This window comes from Callithrix jacchus, chromosome 2 (genome assembly GCF_049354715.1).
Source record: "Callithrix jacchus isolate 240 chromosome 2, calJac240_pri, whole genome shotgun sequence".
NCBI classification, from domain to species: Eukaryota; Metazoa; Chordata; class Mammalia; order Primates; family Cebidae; genus Callithrix; species Callithrix jacchus.
In genome coordinates, this window is record NC_133503.1 from 142291020 (window position 1) to 142310903 (window position 19884).

Here is a 19884-nt window from a genome sequence, read left to right on the forward strand (position 1 = left end):
CAAATTCTGGGACCAAATAAGAGTTTCATTCTTGCCTCTAAACTCTAAAACCTATCTTCTCATCTGTTTGTAATAGTTTAAATTTTAATCTATTTCATATTTCAGAGTATTATGCCCTGAATATGTGATTTGAATGCTGTGGCAGAAGGTCACTCATATTCATTCATTTTCTTTTGCTCTCATATACTTGCAATGAGTCTTTTGAATTCATTATACAAACACATGCAAATCATATGCAAATAATGTAGCCTCAGAAAATGACAAAATCTGATGGCCTTAACTGAGCCATCAGACCTTTCTTTAAGAAGGAACGTAATATGCCTTTCAGCATCTCTGGGGCAGTAGACAATTTCCTGAGAGTGATATTTACATGACATCAGAATTTGTTAGTCTTTGCCTCACATTCTGCATATTTATGTGGGACTTTAAGGTAAGGAAAGCATTTTCACAGATATGTTCCTATTTGATCCTCATAATTACCTGGTGATGTAGGCAGAACACGAATTCTAATTCCTTGTTTTTCAGATGGGAAAACAGACTTAGAGAAGTGAAGTGACTTGCCCAAGGTCACTCAGCTGGCAGGCAAGGATCTCAGGTCTAGCACTAAACCCTTCCCAGTCCTCAGCTCTTCCCATTGCACACTGATGGATGTCTTCTTTGAAGCAAGGTGATCTGTCATTGGTCAGGTAGACTGTGTCTTGCTGATGGCATCTTCAGAGATTATTTTGTTGAAGGTGTCATTTTAAGAGTGACTAGGAAAAGCCCAAATATGTGTAGCAGCCCCAGCAGAGTGCCAAGTACCTATTTCCTCCAGTCCCCTCTGCCTTTTGGCATCTTCTCTGAAATCTCCTAATGAACGTCATTCTTCACCTCATCTACTCTTCAGCTCCTTCCAACACAAAATCCTTTCTTAAACCATGAAGAGTAGTAGCACAGTCTCTGCAGTGAGGTTTTCTGGATCTGAAGCCCTAGACCACCACTTTCTAATTGTGTGCCTTGGAGAGGTTTTAATTCTCTAAGCATCAATTTCTACATCTGTAAAATAAGAGAAATAATAACATCTCTTTTATAGAATATGTGGAAATATTCAAGGATAGGGAAATGCAGCAAAAAACAAAAATTAAACCTGACACAGTGTCTGACACATAGTAAGGACTCGATAAGTGGCAGACACTATAGTCATTTTGTTCATCATAGTAATACAATAGTGGCGGCGGTGGTAGTAGCAGTAGTAATCGAGCCATTGTGAACTCTAATACTGAGAACTGGGTTCTTGGAAATGGAGTGGGAGGACAGTAACACGAAATATATCCTGTATTCCAGAGGGTTGCAGAACAGATAGAACAGGCAGCTAAAGGCAGCCTATTGAGGAATGTTTGATCTTTGACTTTCTTTAATCATTGCCACATCTTGCTCCATGATAAGGGTAATTGCAATCCTGCTTCAAAACTATTTCTAAGAAGAAACAGAGCCAAGGCTGGCATCCCTAACTCTGCTGTCCCCTAGCCAGGCTGCTCTCTCTATAACAGTGTCTCCTCCTTCCCCCGGCCAGGTTAGGAAGGAGCAAGAGGGGAGTTCACCCCAACTGCTTTAAGAAGCCTGAAACACCAGGTCAAGGGATGAAGTCATATTCCTCCTACACGAAGACCAGAGGTGGGGATGGCCAAGCAGGGGATGGCCAAGGTGGCCAAGGCAGCAGCTGAGCCTCAAGGAGCAGATACACTCTCAAGCCTGCTCCCTCCTGCTCCAGCTCCCAGCTCAGCAGGTGCCATGAAGGGCTCCATTCTTTAATCTGCCCCCATAGAGTGCTCTGCCCTTCCAGTGTTCTCCAACACCTCTTCTACTCACTCACCTAGGACAACCAAGAAAGTGACCTCCTTGGTGGGCAGAGCTTCCACAGCCTCTCTCGGGGAAAAGGACCAGAAGCTGTTGGAGTTAGCCAAATGCTTGAAGTTGGCATAAAGTCACTTGGAACCATCACAATGAAAGTCTGTGTGATCAGCCCAAAGGGACTGTACAACTGATTCATGCTCAGTGGCAGAAAATGCACTGGGCCGTTCTGGGGCTGGGTCCTCAGTTATTTTTGGCAAAGATGATTAGTATGCAAATGCAAAGGGACTTCCTTTTTTTTTTAGCACAGACTCACAGAATGCTGAGCAGTCAACAGTATTTCTTGCTCCAAGATCACCCTTCTGACTACCTCCCTGGCTGCCAAATTGCTAGCGCCTTCATAGTTTGATAGCTTCAGGGCCTTCATAGTTTCTCAGCTCCAAGCATTAGGTAAACCCAACACACTGGGATTGCACTGGTCCTACGATGGCTTTTGACTGCAGCTGCTTCCTTTTGGTGGTGCTGTTTTCTGCCAGCTGTAAAGTCATCGCCTCCTTGGATCAGACGTGCATTGAGGTGAGTCCAAACTGTTTGTCTTTATCCAGATTAAACCATCTGAAAATTTTGAGATTTAGCATGCGGTCCAATTTGAGCTTTGGCATTTCAATATCCACTGTCTTTAAAAAGGAAATGAGGTATATATATTTTTATTATTGTGAGAAAAAAGTCAAAGAGCTCAGCCGGGAGATCATCTGGTGGCATCTTAATAGGAAGCAATGAGATCTTTTTCTCTTTTTCAAACAATCCCCCCAAATAATCCCAAGTGGGTCATAAGATATCAACAGGGTCTCTGTGCACAAAGCAGACCCCTCAACCTGACTCAGCCTGGGGGAGCTGTTGGTTTAACATCCCCACTCTCACATGGCGGTATCCCAATGAGTCCTTTGTTCTCCTGGCTCTCAGGGTGAGAATTAGTAAAGACAAGCCTGTGCCAGGTTTTAGAGCATTGAAAAGATCATTCTGAATGAGTCTGGCTTTCTCCTCGACTTGGACAGCCCTCCATCTGTTTTACTAACCCACAGGAGTAAAATCTGAGAATATAGCCAAATGACACCTTCTGTTTTGGACCATAACAATATTTATCAACCTGTGGGAAATTCTTGGAGGGGGTGAACAGAAAGGAGAAGGGCCTCCGTCTCTTGCCATCCTCTAAAATGCCTCAAACTTCCTCTTGCTTTCTCTGATCCCACAAGTGTTCAATACCACGTGGCCTGTCAGACAAAGGCTGCATACAGGAGGGACAATGGGTCTTGGTGGCTGCTGGTCTGGGTTGGGGTTAAGAGTAAGAGCCAGGAGTAGCCAGATGTAGAGTTGCCCTGGGGCAGTATTAGAAGGAGGCCAGAAGGATAAGGAAGAGCAGAGCAAAGCCAGCACTGGGGTAAGGCTCAGAACTGGGTGAGCAGAGCCTTGTTGGTCTGGCATTAGGAACCAGCAGCAGACCAGGAGGAGGCACCATGCCCATGATAAATAAAAGCTGGGAAGGCATGTGCTGGTTTGCTTGGGCTGTCATAACAAATGCCACAGACTGGGCTGGGCATGGTGGTTCATGCCCGTAATCCCAACATTTTGGGAGGCTAAGGCAGATGGATGGCCTGAGACCAGGAGTTCAAGACCAGCCTGGGCAACGTAGTGAAACCCCATCTCTACTAAAAATACAAATATTAGCTGGGTGTGGTGGCATATGCCTGTAATCCCAACTATTCAGGAGGCTGAGGCAGGAGAATCACTCAAACCCAAGAGGTAGAGGTTGTAGCGAGCCATGAATGTGCCACTGCACTCCAGCCTAGGTGACAGAGCAAGACTCTATCTCAGAACAAACAAACAAAAAATATACCAACAAACAAACAACAACAAAAAACAATTACCACAGACTGGGTAGCTTAAACAAGAGAAATAGATTGTCTCACTGTTCTGAAGGCTGGAATTTCAAGATCAAGGTGTTGACAGAGTTTGCTCCTTCTGTGCCCTCAATCCTTGGCCTGCAGATGACCATCTTCTCTCTGTGTCCTATCATGGCCTTTCCTCTGTGCATGAGTGTCTCTGGTGTCTTCCTGTGTGTCCAAATTTCCTCATCTTTTAAGGAATCCAGTCAGATCGCATTAAGACTTCAGCTTATTTTAATGACCCATTTAAAGGTCCTATCTCTAAATACAGTCACAATCTGAGGTCCTGGGGGTTAGGACTTCAACATGTGAATTTGGTGTGGAGGAGAGAAAATTCAGCCCATAACAGAAGGGGAAGAGTGAGAAGTTTTTGTCAGCCCCAGAAGGCTGTCCTCTCATCTTTCAGGTTGGAAGGTCTGTAATTGCCAACAAGGTCTCCCTGCCCACTGCACAGACAAAATCAATCTGCCTAGACTACGGCATTGCAGTAAAGAAAGTTTCATTGATGTGAGACTGGCCATACCAGGTGGAAGACAGAGTTATTACTCAAGTCGGTGACTCCAAAGTCTTGGAGATTAGGGGTTTTCAAGATAGTTAGGTGGGCAGGGGACACGGGAATGGCAAATGTTGACTGGTTAGGGATGAAGTCATAAGGTTTTGGAAGATAGTTCTCATGTCTACCTCTGGGTGGGGCCACAGGATGGGTTGAGTCAGGATTCTGAGTGGGGTTAGTCTGAAAGATACCTCAAAAAAAATTATTAGGTTCTATAATAGTGATGTTATCTATAGAAGTAATTAGGGAAGTCACAAATCTTGTGACCTCTAGTCACATGACTCCTGAACAGTAAGGAGTAACTATGCCAACATCTTAGCAGAATTCGAGCCCCTCTTATAATCCTAACCTGGTTGTCTTTCATTAGCTTTCGAAAGGTGCTTTCATTTTAAGAAGGGCTATTATCCTTGCTTTAAGGTTAAACTATAAATATATCCCAAATTCAGGTTGCTCTACACCCAAGAATGACCAAGGAGAGATTGGAGGTTAGAAGTAAGATGGAGTCAACTATGTCATATTTCTCTGTCGTAATTTTGCAAAGGTGGTTTCAGGTCAATGTCATACAGACATGAAGGAGGCATGGAAAGTGAGTAGAAATGAGGACACCATCCCCTCAGTAATCAGGGACATAGGTTATCACCTCCTAGTGAGAGCCTCTGATGGGATAGTATCCCCATTTATTCCAGCTCATTGGAAAGCAGGCTGTTTAAAATGCCCCACTCTTATACACCCACAAGTTTAACTCAGCAGGAGGCCGTCTAGTCATTTGGCTGCCTGTTCTGGGGCCTTCGGTGCTATTCATGTCTCAGGAGTGGTGCTCAGGGTTCTAGGGTCTGCAGGCCCGGCCCTGTGTGGTAGCAAAGGCTTTCCTTTTTGGATAAGCCAGATGAAACTGAACCCTTTCGTAACAACAACCTTCCTGCAGCTGTCCCTCTGAAAGAAGTTTGATTTTTTTTTTTTTAAGCAACATCATAAACCAAAGGTAGATAAATAGAAGTTTGATTTTAAATGAACTTGCGAGCTATTCAATTAGCATTGGATCCATATTTTCTTTTGTTTCATCCATCATGTGTGAGTCCTCAAGAGCAGATCTAAGGCTGTTTACAGAGCCCTTGCTACCGTGTGGATACTAGGGAGGGAGCTGGAGGATGCAAAGACAAATGGAACTTATTCCTGACAGTCTGGAACTTCCAGGCTGCTGGCCGGGGATAAAAGGAAGGGTGGTTGAGAGAATAAACTCTTGCCTTTGACTTAAGGGTTTGGCCTTTTTTCAAGTGTAAATCACCCCCAACTTTACCCACCCTTCGCCCACGGTTTCCTTTCCTCTTTTCTTCTTCCCCCTTCAGCTCATGCATAGTGTCTGCATGTTCATGTGACCAGCATTACCCTATTAAGCCTGTGAACAAAAGTTCTCTGAAGAGGAATTTGAGGAAGGAGACTTTATTCCAATGAACAGTTTGCAAACTGGGGAAACTGCAGCTTTTGGCACATAGCCTTTGGAAGGTGCATTCCAGAGAACAAATATGGAATTTGGCTTCTATATAGGGAGGTTTCCCACTCAGGTTCCCAATCAGATTCATTTATGCAACAGAAACATTCAAATTTGCTTAGTTCTAATTGGTTGGTGCAGCTGAGTCCTGACTGGTTGATAAAGCGGAGCCTTGTCTGGTTTGTTCAGTTGAGAGTTGAAAGTTTCAAAATTAAACAGAGATGAGGGTTTTCAGAAACTCAGAGTACACATGTGACCTCTAGTCAGCAACTGGCTGCTTGGCTCTATTTAAAATTTAGGCCCAGTTAGCCAGTTGGGATCTGATAGAGTTTGGAGCTGTGTCCCTGCCCAGATCTCATGTTGAATTGTAATCCCCAGGGCTGGAGGGGGGGCCTAGAGGGAGGTGTATTGGGGCAGCTTCCTCATGGCTTGGTGCTGTCTTGGTGATAATGATTTCTCCTGAGATCTGGTCATTGAAGAGTAGCACTTCCGGTCATTCTCTCTTTTGCTTTCACCATGCAGTGTGCCTGCCTCCTCCTCCTCTGCCTTCTGCCATGATTGCAAGAGTCCCAAGTCCTCCCAGAAGCCAAGCAGATGCCAGCACTGGGCTTCCTGTAGAGCCTTCGAAGCAGTGAGCCAATTAGACCTCTTTCCTTTATAAATTACCCGGTGTTGGGTGTTTCTTTTTAACAGTGCAAGAAAGGCCTAACAGAGGATTCAATTTGAAGGATTGGTTGGCTCTTTCAGTTCACATTTGTTTGTAAGCCCTAGCCTAAAAATAAGGTTTTTGTTTTGAGCTTAAAAAACTTTTTGTCGAAATAAAACATACATACAGAAAAGTTCACAAGTCATAGGTGTGCAGTTAAATGAGTTTTCACCATGTGAACACATCCGTGTTACTAGCACACAGATCAAGAGGTAGAAAATTCTCAGCACTTCGGAAGCCGTCCTCATGCCTGCTCCCTGTCATTAGCCCCTGAAAGCATCTAGTATTCTAGCTTCCATCACCAGAAACAAGTTTTGCCTGGTCTTGAACTTTATATACATGGGACCATACAGTGTGTACTCTTTAGTGTCTGTTTCTTTTCTGGTTTGACATTAAATTTGTGAGACTTATTCGTGTGTGCAGCAATCATTTGTTCATTTTCACTGCTGAATGTTACTCTGATGTATCAGTGAGCCACCATTGCTTTATGCATTCTACTGCCAATGAGCATTTGTGATGTTTCCAATGTTTTGGCTATTATGAATGATGCTGGACATTCTTGTCTATATCTTTAGTAAACAGATGTACAAATGTTTATTAGGCATATACCTAGGAGTGGGTATATTTGATCATGGGTAAACATATGTTTAAACTTTAATAGATATTGCCAGTTCTGTAAAGTGTTAGTATCAGTTTATACTCAGTGGCAATGTACATAAGTTCTAATTGCTCCAAAGCCTCACTAACATTTTGTATTGTTTGCTTTTAAAATGTTAGCCATGCTGATAAGTGGGTATTGGTATTTCACTGGGAGTTAATTTATATTTTCCTGGTGAACAACTAAATTGAGTACATTTTTGTACTTTAATCAGTCATTTGCATATTCTTTCTTATGTGTGTGAAATGCCTGTTGAAGTGTTTTGCTCATTTTCACTTGGGTTGCCTTTTTTTTATTCATTTGTAGGAGTTCTTTATGTAATGTGGATATAAGTCCTTCATCAGATTGCAAATACCTTCTCTCACTCTGTGGCTTGCCTTTCCACTCTCCTAGTCGCGTCCTTTGATGAACCAAAGTTCTTAATTTTAATAAACCTCAACTTACTATTTTTTTCTGTATTTTCAGTAAATTTCTGTCCTGTTTAAGAAATTTTTGCCTACCTCAAGAGTTTGATGTTTCTTCTAGAAGCTTTATTGTTTGTATTTATTTTCTATTTCTAGGTTTCACATCTAGATCCATCTGAATTGTTTTTGGTTTTTGCATACAAGTTGGAGTCAAGATTAGTTTTTAAATAAAACATTTTGTTTGGAAAAATATTCAAACCTACCTACAGGTTCTAAGATGATTATGTAGTCTACATAGATTCTTCCATTGTCAAATGCTACATGTTTTCTCTCTCTTTGTTTCCCTTTCTGTGAATGTTTGTGTCCCTGTATATGTGTGACTTAAGCAAAAATATTAGGACCCATATCAAGTCTTTGGAAGCTGACAAATATGCAAAGAGTAGCTAGAATTCAGTGTTCTGTGATTTGGATTGTGGCATGATTTTAGATGCACTCTTGAAATAGTTATTTGGGAATGTGGGCATGCCTCCCCTTTTCAAGCGAGCTCGGCCATCCTTTTCCCTCCATACTATGATAGAAGAGAGTCCTTCAGTCCCTAGGTGTGGAATAAAGGGGGACTGGTTAGCAGAGCTCTTTTTTGGGAAGGAAACCCAAGTTGATAGACACAGGGGCTTCCCAATATCTTTCGATAATGATGTAAGGTTGTGATGATCCAGTTAAACACTAACTTCTCTTTAGTGCTGACACACATGATCACATTAATCCTCACAGTAAACTTGCAAGCTGAAGTTACTAACCTCAATCTACAGTTGAGGAAAAGGGAGTTTCAGAGAACACAGCTAGGTGGTTGAGAGCTAGGATTTGAACCCAAGCAGTCTGACTTTACAGACAAACAGAAAATAAAGTGCATGCAACTGGAATGTCCTTTGCCTGGAGGAATAAGATTGACAACAAAGTTATAGGGAAGTGCTCTCTAGGGAGTGTTTGCTTTGTTTTCAGAGAGTAATTGTTGCTGTGGGATTTGGCTCAGTCGAAATTGCTCTATCTCGGATGGAGGCATGATTAATGAGGAAGGGTTGGAGGTCAGTGTCCCAGACTCTTCGTGCATGAGGGGCTGGCTGCTGCATGTGTCAAGTGCAGATGAGAAATCCGAAAAGGTGAGAATAAGCACTTGAGTGAAATTCAAAGAGTTTCAAATTAGAAAATGTTTCAACACTTGCAAGGAGGGAAAATACAGTGGAATGAGAGGGAGTTAGATATACAGCAGAAAGGAGGAAAATAAGAGCCTGATTGAAAAAATGCAAATGCATACCTAGAGGGAAAAAGGATTGCAAATACAGATGTAGCTCTGGGAGCATGGCTCTGAGACAGAGCTAGAGACAAAATGGATGGCACAGGTCCCAGTGCACAGTGGGGCCCAGTGCAAATGCCCCTTGACTTAGAATAGTGACGGGAATGAGTTAATTGTCATAAATACCACGTGACATTGCCACAGCTCTGCTGTCTGTGTGAGTTCACATCAAGAAGTCCAGTCTGCGGTGGAGCCAGCAGAATCAGAGAAGCGCAAAGGGGAGTTTGGAAATTGACCACATTTCTGGACTACTCTAGGAAGAGAAAGCTGGGTTTATAGGAAATGGTCATGTGGAGATCAGAGAAACTGCAATGGCAGTGGTTATCTGCCTGGAAAAAGCAGCAGAAGCATGCGGTCCTGGCGGTGGCCATGCTATCTGCCTGGCCCAGTGTTTCTTTTGCACCCTGTCCTTTCACTCTGTTGCATTGCCATTCTGCTGTTCTGGAAGCCTGGGTATCAGAACTCATGCTCAAAAAGTTTGATTTCAATCTTGATAGGGAAAATGACACACCCTTATTACTACCAAAAATGTATAACCAGAGTCAAATCATGAGAAACATACAAACGCATCACTTGGGACATTCTGCACATTATGAGCCTGTATTCTTCAAAAAATATTCACGTCTGAAAGACAATGAAAAGCTGAGGAACTGTCTCAGATTAAAGAGTCAAAGGAGATATGACAACTAAATGCAATGTGTGCTCCTGAATTGGAAAATCAAAAATTACTGTAAAGAACAATAATGGGACAATTGGCAAAATTTGGATATACACAGTATGATGGATAAGAACATTGTATCGATGTTATACATCCTGAATTTCATAGTGGCACTGTAGTCCTATAAATCCTTGTTTTTAGGATATATAAACTGACGTGTTTAGGGCTTAAAGGTGATGATGTCGGTAGTGTACTCTCAATCCAAAAGAATGTGACTAATAGTGTGTGTGTGCGCATGCATATGTGTGTACTTTCTGCCTTAAAAAATTACAATAGACTGAAAACAATCTAATGCTTCCTAGATGATTCCAGAGCATGTGGCGATTTGGTATCTCTATCATCGTGGCCATTTTGATGATACAATTGTGATTACAGAAATTCTAAGGGAAGAGCCACGTGTATGTTGAGTCCTAGACATTCTCTAAAATGTGTTTGGTTTCTAAATTCTTTTATCAGCTGCATTTCTCGTCACTTGCTTCTTTTTCCTAGCAATCAAAGGCAGAGGATCCATGGCCATTTACACCTAACTAGAGATGATTCAATATTATGGCACAGACTCATGGTGGCCTTCCTGATACTCCTCGGTAGCGTCATCCACTCATTCTGTTTTTCACTGGGTTGAAACCAAGCTACTTCATTTACCTTCTTTCTATTTTCAAGGAACTCACTCAGGCCACTGGCTTAGTAGAGCTCCTCCTGTATTCTCAATCTTCTGCATCACGTTAGCGCAGTAAAGTGCTTAGGAAAGCACACAAGAGGCTCAGGCACAGAATAATTTAGGTGTCATGGGCACTTATATATTCAGGAGAAGCAGGGAATTGACAGCATTGAGCCTTTTGCTGTAGGGCCAGAATAGAATGAGAAAATTGAGGAAGTCCCTTTTCTCCAACCGTATGTGACATCGGTTATGCCAAAGGAGACCAGAACATACAAATGTCTCCTCCAAGCTAATCAGCACCTTTGCAACTATGGGGGCAGCAGCTGCACATGCACATTCTCTCTGGGTCGTCCATATTCATTGGCACTGAGGGTAGGTCTGGCAACACGTGGGTTTTTTCCCCACCAGTCAGCTAAATCTAAGTTTTAAATGCAAAGTATGCATTTCAAGGACATTATGTGGATTTGTGGCAGTGCCTGGAGGACTTTGGGTCTATAAAATGAAGAATAAATTACAGGGAAATATAAATAAAGCGTTTTCATCAGTGACAGTTATAATGTCACAATACCGAGGAAAACTGGGGACTTTCTGTATATGAGCATGTTCTGCAGCTACAAAAAAGTGCATCACTAAGCAGAAATTACAGTGAAAGAAAATGAGGTTACAGTGGGGACATCTCAAAAGCCTTCTGCTTCAGAGCAAAGCAGGATGTTTGCAGTTCTGTTTCCCACTAAGCAGAACTGTTTGCAACTCAGCATGAGAAAAGCCACTGATCTGGAGTGTAACAGAACAGATCTTTTCCAGGCCAGGGAAGTCTCAGTGGGGCATCTAGTGAGCCCCAGTGTTTCAGGGAAAGGCAGGGGCTGGAAGGTTGGATGAACTCACCTGGAGCCTGAGATGATCTGAGAGCTGGCCCAAGGAAACTGAGTAAGACGGTGTTCTTGTGTCTTACTCAGTTTCCTGCTGCTATCACAGAATGCCACAGGCTGGGGAATTTGTATGGAAAAGTCATTTATTTACCATAGTTGGGAGTTGGGAAGCCCAAGAATATGGCTCTGGTATCAGGTGAGGGTCTTCTTGCTGTGTGATTCCATGTAAAAAGGTACAAGCAAACACGTGGACAGAGCAAATGGAGGCCTAACTCACCCTTTCATCAGGAGTCCTGTCCCGTGATAACTAACGCACTCTGCAATAGCATTCATTCATTCATGAGGGTGGAGTCTTCATGATCCCATCACCTCCCAAAAGCCTCATCTCTTACTATTACAATGGCAATTAAGTTTTCAGCACATGAACTTTGGAGGACATATTCAAAGCATAGCAAGAACTTTTCCCGGAGATCATTTATATCTTCCCAAGGAGACTCTGCAGGCAAAATATACTCCATCAGAGTTTTATATCTGCCCTGTTAGACCTTCCCATCTGCCCCCACTAATCTTTATCCTAAAGCATTAGCCAGATATATAATGACCCCACAGTTCTATAGGCTTCTAAACAACCACTTCCCATTTTTACCTACTTATTTCAACATATAACTTGTGTTAGGCCATGACTGGCAGGCTTCAGAATCCATAACTACCCTGGGGCGCAGGATGAGGAAGTTCTCTGTACTTAGGTTTAGGGTTGTGCCCAAAAGCCTATGGTCTGTTATCGGCAGCCTACAAATCCAGAGATCTAAAACGAATTCATACTTCAAGATTGCAAGGCCTCAGGTCTATGTCACCCTGCTAGTTTTTAAGCATGTGTTAAGAAAAAAAGTTAACCTATACAAAAATAGTAGCAAAGAACCTCAATATTCGACAGTCATCAGCATTTTGCCTACTCCCTTCATCTCTACAGTCCTCTCCTCCTTTTTGCCAAAGCATTTTAAAGCCAATTCCAAACATCATGCTGATTTACTCCTAAATATTTAAATACGCATCTCAAAAGAATAAGAACATTTATTTTACATGATCATGAGTCCACTATCATGAACATAATCCAGACTTCCTTCATATCGCCGAGTTCTTTCCTCATTCAAATTTCCCTGACAGTCGATAAAATGTCTTTTTGAACTACTTTATTTGGATCAGAATCTAAATGAGGGCTACTCTATTATTTGATGGTTATGTCTCTTAAGTAGATTTTACATTTGTGTCTTTTTTCTAAAAATTATACTTTAAGTTCTGGGGTACATGTGCAGAACGTGTGGGTTTGTACATAGGTACACACATGCCATGGAAGTTTGCTGCACCCATCAATCTGTCATCTACTTTAGGTATTTCTCCTAATGCTATCCCTTCCCTAGCCCTCCACCGCTCAATTGGCCCAGTGTGTGATGTTCCCCTCCCTGTGTTCATGTGTTCTCATTGTTCAACTCCCACTTATGAGTGAGAACATGTGGTGGTTGGTTTTCTGTTCCTGTGTTAGTTTGCTGAGAATCATGGTTTCCAGCTTCATCCACATCCCTGCAAAGGACATGAACTCATCCTTTTTTATGGCTGCATAGTATTCCATGGTGTATATGTGCCACATTTTCTTTATCCAGTCTATCATTGATGGGTTGGTTCCAAGTCTTGGCTCTGTGTCTTTTAACAAGCACTATCTCCTCTCTCATTCTCTCTCTTGCTCATTGTCTCTCTTTCTCTGTCACTCTCTCTCCCTCTCACACACACACAAACACACACACACACATACACACACTGATAAAACAAAGTCCATTGTTCTATAGAATATCTCACATTCAGCATTTGGTGGATTGCTACCTTGTGGTGTTATTTAACTTAAATCCACCATATCACTTTGAGATGTGAAGTTAAACCTGAAATCTTGAAGAGTTTCAAGTATAATTTTTTTTTTTGGCAAGAATACTTCATAGACAATGAATACCTCACATTGTACCACATCAGAAAGTATGTAATATTTGATTATCTTATTTTGGTGATGTTTACCTAGGGTTGATTTGTTTGTTTCAAGCTGAAGCTAAACATTTCCATTCAACCAAAATCAAAACTGTAAAACAAAGTGCATTCAGAGAAGTCTCACATCTATCCCTGCTCCTCTATCTGGTCTCTTCCCTCTTCTTAAAGGCAATCAGTTTTTGAGTTTTTGCATGGTTTGTTTTAACAAATATGAGAAAATTCACGCATACCTTTCTTACACAAAAGGCATACTCTGTACAGTATCCTACACACTGTACACTATACACACAATGTATATTGTTCTGTACTTTGCTTTTTTCACCTTGAAATAGATCCTGGATATCACTCCATATCAATATATGAAGATTTTTTTCAGCTTCAGAGAATTTCATTTGCAAATGTACTATGTTTTGTTTAAGTAGTCCTATATTGATTAATAGTCTTGGTTATTGTCAATCTTGTTATTACAAAAAAACTACAGTCAATAATGTGCATACATCATCTTGTTTTTGGCAAGTGTATATTTGGTAAAGATCACTAGAAGTATGGTTGCTGCTTGGAAGGTAAAACATATAATTTTGCTAGATAGTCAATCAAATTATTAAGTCTAATGTTTATTTACATTGTTTCTCCCACCAGAAAGAAGCCAACAAAACATATAACTGTGAAAATTTAGGTCTCAGTGAAATCCCTGACACTCTACCAAACACAACACAATTTCTGGAATTTGGCTTTAATTTTTTGCCTACACTTCACAATAGAACCTTCAAGAGACTCATGAATCTTACCTTTTTGGATTTAACTAGGTATGTATCTGAGTTATTTAATATAAGATGTTTTACTTAGATAAAAATACAGTATGTGTTCAGTTTATTTGCAGGACCTTCTTTTGGGGCCCAGGGACAATCTGCTTATCCTCATGTTTAAACCTTCCCACGAAATACTTCTATTTCTGTGGGTGGAATGAAATTTAAATAAACATCACCAATGGAGAACAAAGTGAATTGCTCTCAAACTAGTCGCATCAGTAGTACTGTTGGAGCATTTCTAAGGAATACTGATGACAAAAATGAAAATAATCTTGTACTAAATCAGATGCCAAACTATGCTAAATTTTGGCATAGTGTGTTTTTTGGTAATGACATTTAAGAAAACTTTTGAGGAGAAAAGCACACTGTCTACTATTCCCCCCTACAAATTGGAAAATGAGTTCCATTATTTTGTTACAGTGGCAGAACTGAGATTCCACAGGCTGAGCCAGCATTTGAGAACCGGTAGGCAGAAGTATTACAAGAAAATAAGGGAAGAGGCTGGGCACGGTGGCTCATGCCTGTAATCCCAGCACTTTCGGAATCCAAAGTGGGCAGATCATGAGGTCAGGAGTTCGAGACCAGCTTGGCCATCATGGTGAAAATCTGACTCTACCAGAAATACAAAAATTAGCTGGGCATGGTGGCACGTGCCTGTAATCCCAGCTACTCAGGAGGCTGGGGCAGGAGAATTGCTTTAACCCGGGAGGCAGAGGTTGCAGTGAGCCAAGATCGTGCCACTGTACTCCAGACTGGGCAACAGAGCAAGACTCTGTCTCAAAAAAAAAAAAAAAGATAAAATAATGTAAGAAAATGAAAGGGCTGTACTGTGTTTGTGTGTGTACACGCGTGTGTGTGTGTGTGTGTGTGTAAGGGGGACAGGTGCTTCATGTGCATGCAGTCTGCACCCCTCACAGCAGTTCTACTTCTTCTATTTTGTCCTTCACCTTCAGCTTCTGTGGACAGAATGTCCAAATCCATCGTACCACTTCACCTTTACAACCACCACTGTGAGGTTCCATGTTGCATATTATCATCCAGCTTTTGGTTAGATGAGGAGGCCATCTGTGTATGTGTGTGTGCGTGTGTATGTGTACTCCAGTATTTTTAGGTGGAACACCAGGATGGTTTTCCAGATGAAAATACCGAGGTTGAGAAAAGATGTAACTTGCCCAGGACAGCACAGATTTTTGTATTTATATGTTTTGTATCCTATATTCATATATTATCTATTATGCATTCTACATGATATATTTTGTATTACTTAAAACTGTAAATAATAGTTTGATTTTTGCCCAGAATCAAATGACCCATGGTTCTTTAGAATACAGGCACAAATCTCTGAGGGCTCAACCTAAGGGGTGAGACACCTGGAAAAAAAATCTAAATCAGAGTGTTCAGAAGTGAGGCTGTTCATTAATTCCTTCAACAGACCATCTGTTGATACTGAAGAAAGTTTTGACGTCTGATTTTGAATGATACAAAAGATGACTTTGTTAATGTGTGTCACTGTGGGGTTTTTTTCTTTTTTCAAATTAATTATTGTTAAATACTATTATCTTTTCAAGGTGCCAGATTAACTGGATACATGAAGGCACTTTTCAAAGCCATCATCAATTGAGCACACTTGTGTTAACTGGAAATCCTTTGATATTCATGGCAGAAACATCACTTAATGGCCCCAAGTCACTAAAGCATCTTTTCTTAATCCAAACGGGAATATCCAATCTCGAGTTTATTCCAGTGCACAATCTGGAAAACTTGGAAAGCTTGTATCTTGGAAGCAACCACATTTCCTCCATTAAGTTCCCCAAAGATTTCCCAGCACGGAATCTGAAAGTGCTGGATTTTCAGAATAATGCTATACACTACCTCTCTAGAGAAGACATCCGGTCTCTGGAGCAGGCCACCAACTTAAGCCTGAACTTCAATGGCAATGATATTAAAGATATTGAGCTTGGGGCTTTTGATTCAACAGTCTTCCAAAGTTTGAACTTCGGAGGAACTTCAGATTTGTCTGTTATATTCAACGGTCTGCAGAACTCTACTACTCAGTCTCTCTGGCTGGGAGTGTTTGATGACACTGATGACAAAGACGTTAGTTCAGCCGTGCTCAAGGGACTCTGTGAAATGTCTGTTGAGAGCCTCAACCTGCAGAAACACCGTTTCTCTGACTTCTCATCCACCACATTTCAGTGCTTCACCCAAATCCAGGAACTGGATCTGACAGCAACTCACTTGGTAGGGTTGCCCTCTGGGATTAAGGGTCTGAACTTGCTCAAGAAATTAGTTCTCAGTGTAAATCATTTTGACCAATTGTGTCAAATCAATGCTGCCAATTTCCCCTCCCTTACACACCTCCACATCAGAGGCAACGTGAGGAAACTTAACCTCGGTGTTGGTTGTTTGGAGAAACTAGGAAACCTTCAGACACTTGATTTAAGCCATAATGACATAGAGGCTTCTGACTGCTGCAGTCTACAACTCAGAAACCTGTCCCACTTGCAAATCTTAAACCTGAGCTACAATGAGCCTCTTGGTCTCCAGAGTCAGGCATTCAAGGAATGTCCTCGGCTGGAACTCCTGGATTTGACATTTACCCGCTTACACATTAATGGTCCACAAAGTCCCTTCCAAAACCTTCATTTCCTACAGGTTCTGAATCTCACCTACTGCTTCCTTGATACCAGCAATCAGCATCTTCTAGCAGGCCTACCGGCTCTCCGGTATCTCAGCTTAAAAGGGAATCACTTTCAAGATGGGACTATCTTGAAGACCAACCTGCTTCAGACCGTGGGCAGCTTGGAGACTCTGATTTTATCCTCCTGTGATCTCCTCTCCATAGACCGGCAAGCATTCTACAGCCTGGAAAATATAAGCCATGTAGACTTAAGCCACAACAGCCTGACATGCGACAGCATTGATACTCTTGGCCATCTTAAGGGAATCTACCTCAATCTGGCTGCCAACAGCATTAACATCATCTCATCCCATCTCCTCCCCATCTTGTCCCAGCAGAGCACCATTAATTTGAGTCGCAATCCCCTGGACTGCACTTGCTCAAATATTCATTTCTTAACATGGTACAAAGAAAACCTGCACAAACTCGAAGACTCAGAGGAGACCATGTGCGCAAACCCGCCACCTCTAAAGGGAGTTAAGCTATCTGATGTCAAGCTGTCCTGCGGGATTACAGCCATGGGCATTTTCTTTCTCATAGTATTTTTATTATTGTTCACTATTCTGCTCTTCTTTGCAGTTAAATACCTTCTCAGGTGGAAATACCAACCCGTGTAGTGCTGAAGGTTTTCAGAGAAAGCAAATAAATGTGCTTAGCAAAATTGCTGTAAGTGAAGGAACTGTCATCTGCTGGTGACCAGACCAGACTTTTCCGATAGGTTCCTGGAGCTGGGCAGGAACTCACTGTGCTTTTCTGAACGTCTTACTCCTGTGAGTCCCAGCGCTAACAAACCTTTAGGCAAGGACACTGGCTCAGGCCAGAGGGCCTGACACAGCTGTGAGAGGCACAGAGCCCTTTCCACATGTGGAAGGTGGGAGGAAGCAGAGGGAGGGGCTGGGCAAGAACTGCCAGCTGAGAGTCATCCACGGGGAGGCTGTCACCCTTCTACTCACCAACATCCCTCCCAGCATCCGACACCATGTCCGTGAAAGGAGATCATCAGTCCCCACAATTTGGCAGAGTGGAAGCTAGCACTGCTACCCTCCCCCCACCCCACCCCTGCCTACAGCATTGTGCTTGGGTCTGGGTTCTCGGTAATGTAGTCATTTGGGAAACTTAGCTGGAGACAAAGTCTTAACGCTTACTTTAAATAAAAAAAGAAAAACACAATAAATTTAGAAGAAAAGACAGAAATGAAACTTGGTATCAAATAGACTCCATTCATCTTCTTAATCCTTAGGTCTGTAGGGTCTCTAAATGCCCCTAGGGTGTGAATGGCTGTTAAAAAAAAAGAACCCATCCCAAGGTTTAGAATTTCTGCCACGTTTGCCTCACTCAGTTCAGAAAATAGGCAGAGATAGGCTCTCTCTGCCTATCTGGTGTGCTGGCTCTTACGTTACAGATCCTAACTTGCAGGTGAGCCGTGATCCAAAACGGCTTCTCATTCAGGCATTCGGTTCTTGGAAGACGCTTTCCCAGCAGAACTGTGAGATGAATGGTGGTTCGGTTCTCAGGCTGGCCCTTAAAAGCCTGTTTGCTTCGGAGAACATTTGAAATAGAGCATTTACATGAAAACTAGGAAGAAGACATCCCTGCATGCCAGCTGTTGGGAACACCGTAAAGCTGGCTTAGAGAGAAGTGGTTTCTGTTGAGGCTAGGGATGTCAGCAAAGGTCACACCAGCAATGAACAGGGGCCTGGACCATTGAATGAAGAGAGACGAAGAGCAATGTCATGACTTAGGCCTAAAGGGCCATATCACACATGCTTCTATCTTCTGGAGTCTTGATTGCCAGACAAGCTTGGTGGGAGTTCCTGGACTCAAGGGGTGCATTGATAAAGCCTGGATTCAGATCCATAACCAATTTTAGGGTAGCGATAGAGATGGTAATTTATAGTTAGGAAGTTCTGATAGACTATCGAAGTAAAAATTGATCAAACCAAGCAGAATATATTTGCCCTTAGGTTGAGGGCATACTAGTGGGACATCAGAACAGAGTGGAAACTCGGGGGTCATCCTCTTTGTCTCTTCACCCCCAGGAAAGGCAAGACAGGCAGGGAACAGGAGTGGGTGAAGCTTTTCCCTGCTCAGGGATTTTCGGTCTTGGAATTTGCTTTTTTTTCCTTTGCCTGGAAGATGCTGCTACTGGCCTCCAAGTGGCTTGTGCCCTCATCTCCTTGAGATTTCAGTGCTAATATTTTCTTCTCTCAGAGAGCGCTTCTCTGACCTAGCTAATCCAAAGCAACCTCTATGCATCACCCAATTCACTCTCATAACACCGGGTTTTAGCATTTTTATAATGCTTACCAGTGTTTGGAATTACTTTCGTCATTTGTTTTAATTAATCTGTCTTGTCTCTCCCAAATACAAGCTTCATGAGAGGGTCTTTGCCCAAGGATGTCCTAGAACATGCCTGGGACATAGTAAGGACTCAAAATATTTTTAGTATGTCCTAATCCCTGAGCCTTGATGGCTTCCAGTTCTGCCACCATGCCTGTCCTATTGACTCTTGCTCCTGACATCTCCACTGTTTCCTGGGCATCCCACATGTTTTTCACTGGAATATTTTAGGAAAGTCTGTACAAAATGGATTCTCAGGCCTCACCCTCAGATCTGTTGGACTGAGGTGGCTCTGGATTCCCAGCCAAATGATTCCATGTAAAATCCCTCCCTATTCTTAGTTATAAATGTATTCCTCCTGATTTTCCCATCTTAGAGTGGGGAAGGTCCACACTCTAAGAATCCAGTCTTAGACAGCACGAACCCATTGAGTTCCTGCATATTCTGTCAGATGTAAGCTCTTTCTTGCCTTAGGGATTTAAACTGCAGATGGAGTATATTAATTACTGATTTATCTACTCATAGACATACTGCCTTCCATAATATTTAATATGGAACTTGGAAAAACAAGACAATGAAAGAGGCCCAAGCCTTAGCAAAGCATAGTGGTCCATCCTGCTTTCCCTTCTCAGGCCCACTCCCTTCTCTGTGATGCAGCTCGTTGCTCCATAACTGATCTAAGGCTTTGTGACAGCTCCTCTGTTTTAACCAACAGTAAATTCACCCCACAAAGTCAGAAAGGGAGCTTTTTGATGGCTGCTGTCAATTTTATTGCTTTATCCTGTTTACTAGGATAGAATCTGTAACATGGTGTGTTTATTGGTTTTATGTATTGCATGTTGCTG

At 42.2% G+C, this 19884-nt stretch overlaps 1 protein-coding gene across 1 annotated transcript; it reads left to right on the top strand.

Annotated features, from left to right (window-relative positions):
• The first annotated feature begins 2158 nt into the window (after positions 1-2158).
• On the top strand, positions 2159-17885 carry CD180 (CD180 molecule). Its single transcript, XM_035291508.3, has 3 exons — positions 2159-2406; positions 13850-14016; positions 15588-17885. Exons 1-3 carry the CDS (start codon positions 2317-2319, stop codon positions 17314-17316), a joined length of 1986 nt encoding a protein of 661 aa, XP_035147399.2. The 5' UTR covers positions 2159-2316; the 3' UTR covers positions 17317-17885.
• The last annotated feature ends 1999 nt before the right edge of the window (positions 17886-19884 follow it).

Coding starts and splice junctions, on each gene's coding strand:
- CD180 (XM_035291508.3), top strand. CDS start 2,317: ATGGCTTTTGACTGCAGCTGCTTCCTTTTGGTGGTGCTGTTTTCTGCC. Junction 2,407..13,849: donor TGGATCAGACGTGCATTGAG/GTGAGTCCAAAC, acceptor TTCTCCCACCAG/AAAGAAGCCAACAAAACATA. Junction 14,017..15,587: donor ACCTTTTTGGATTTAACTAG/GTATGTATCTGA, acceptor TATCTTTTCAAG/GTGCCAGATTAACTGGATAC.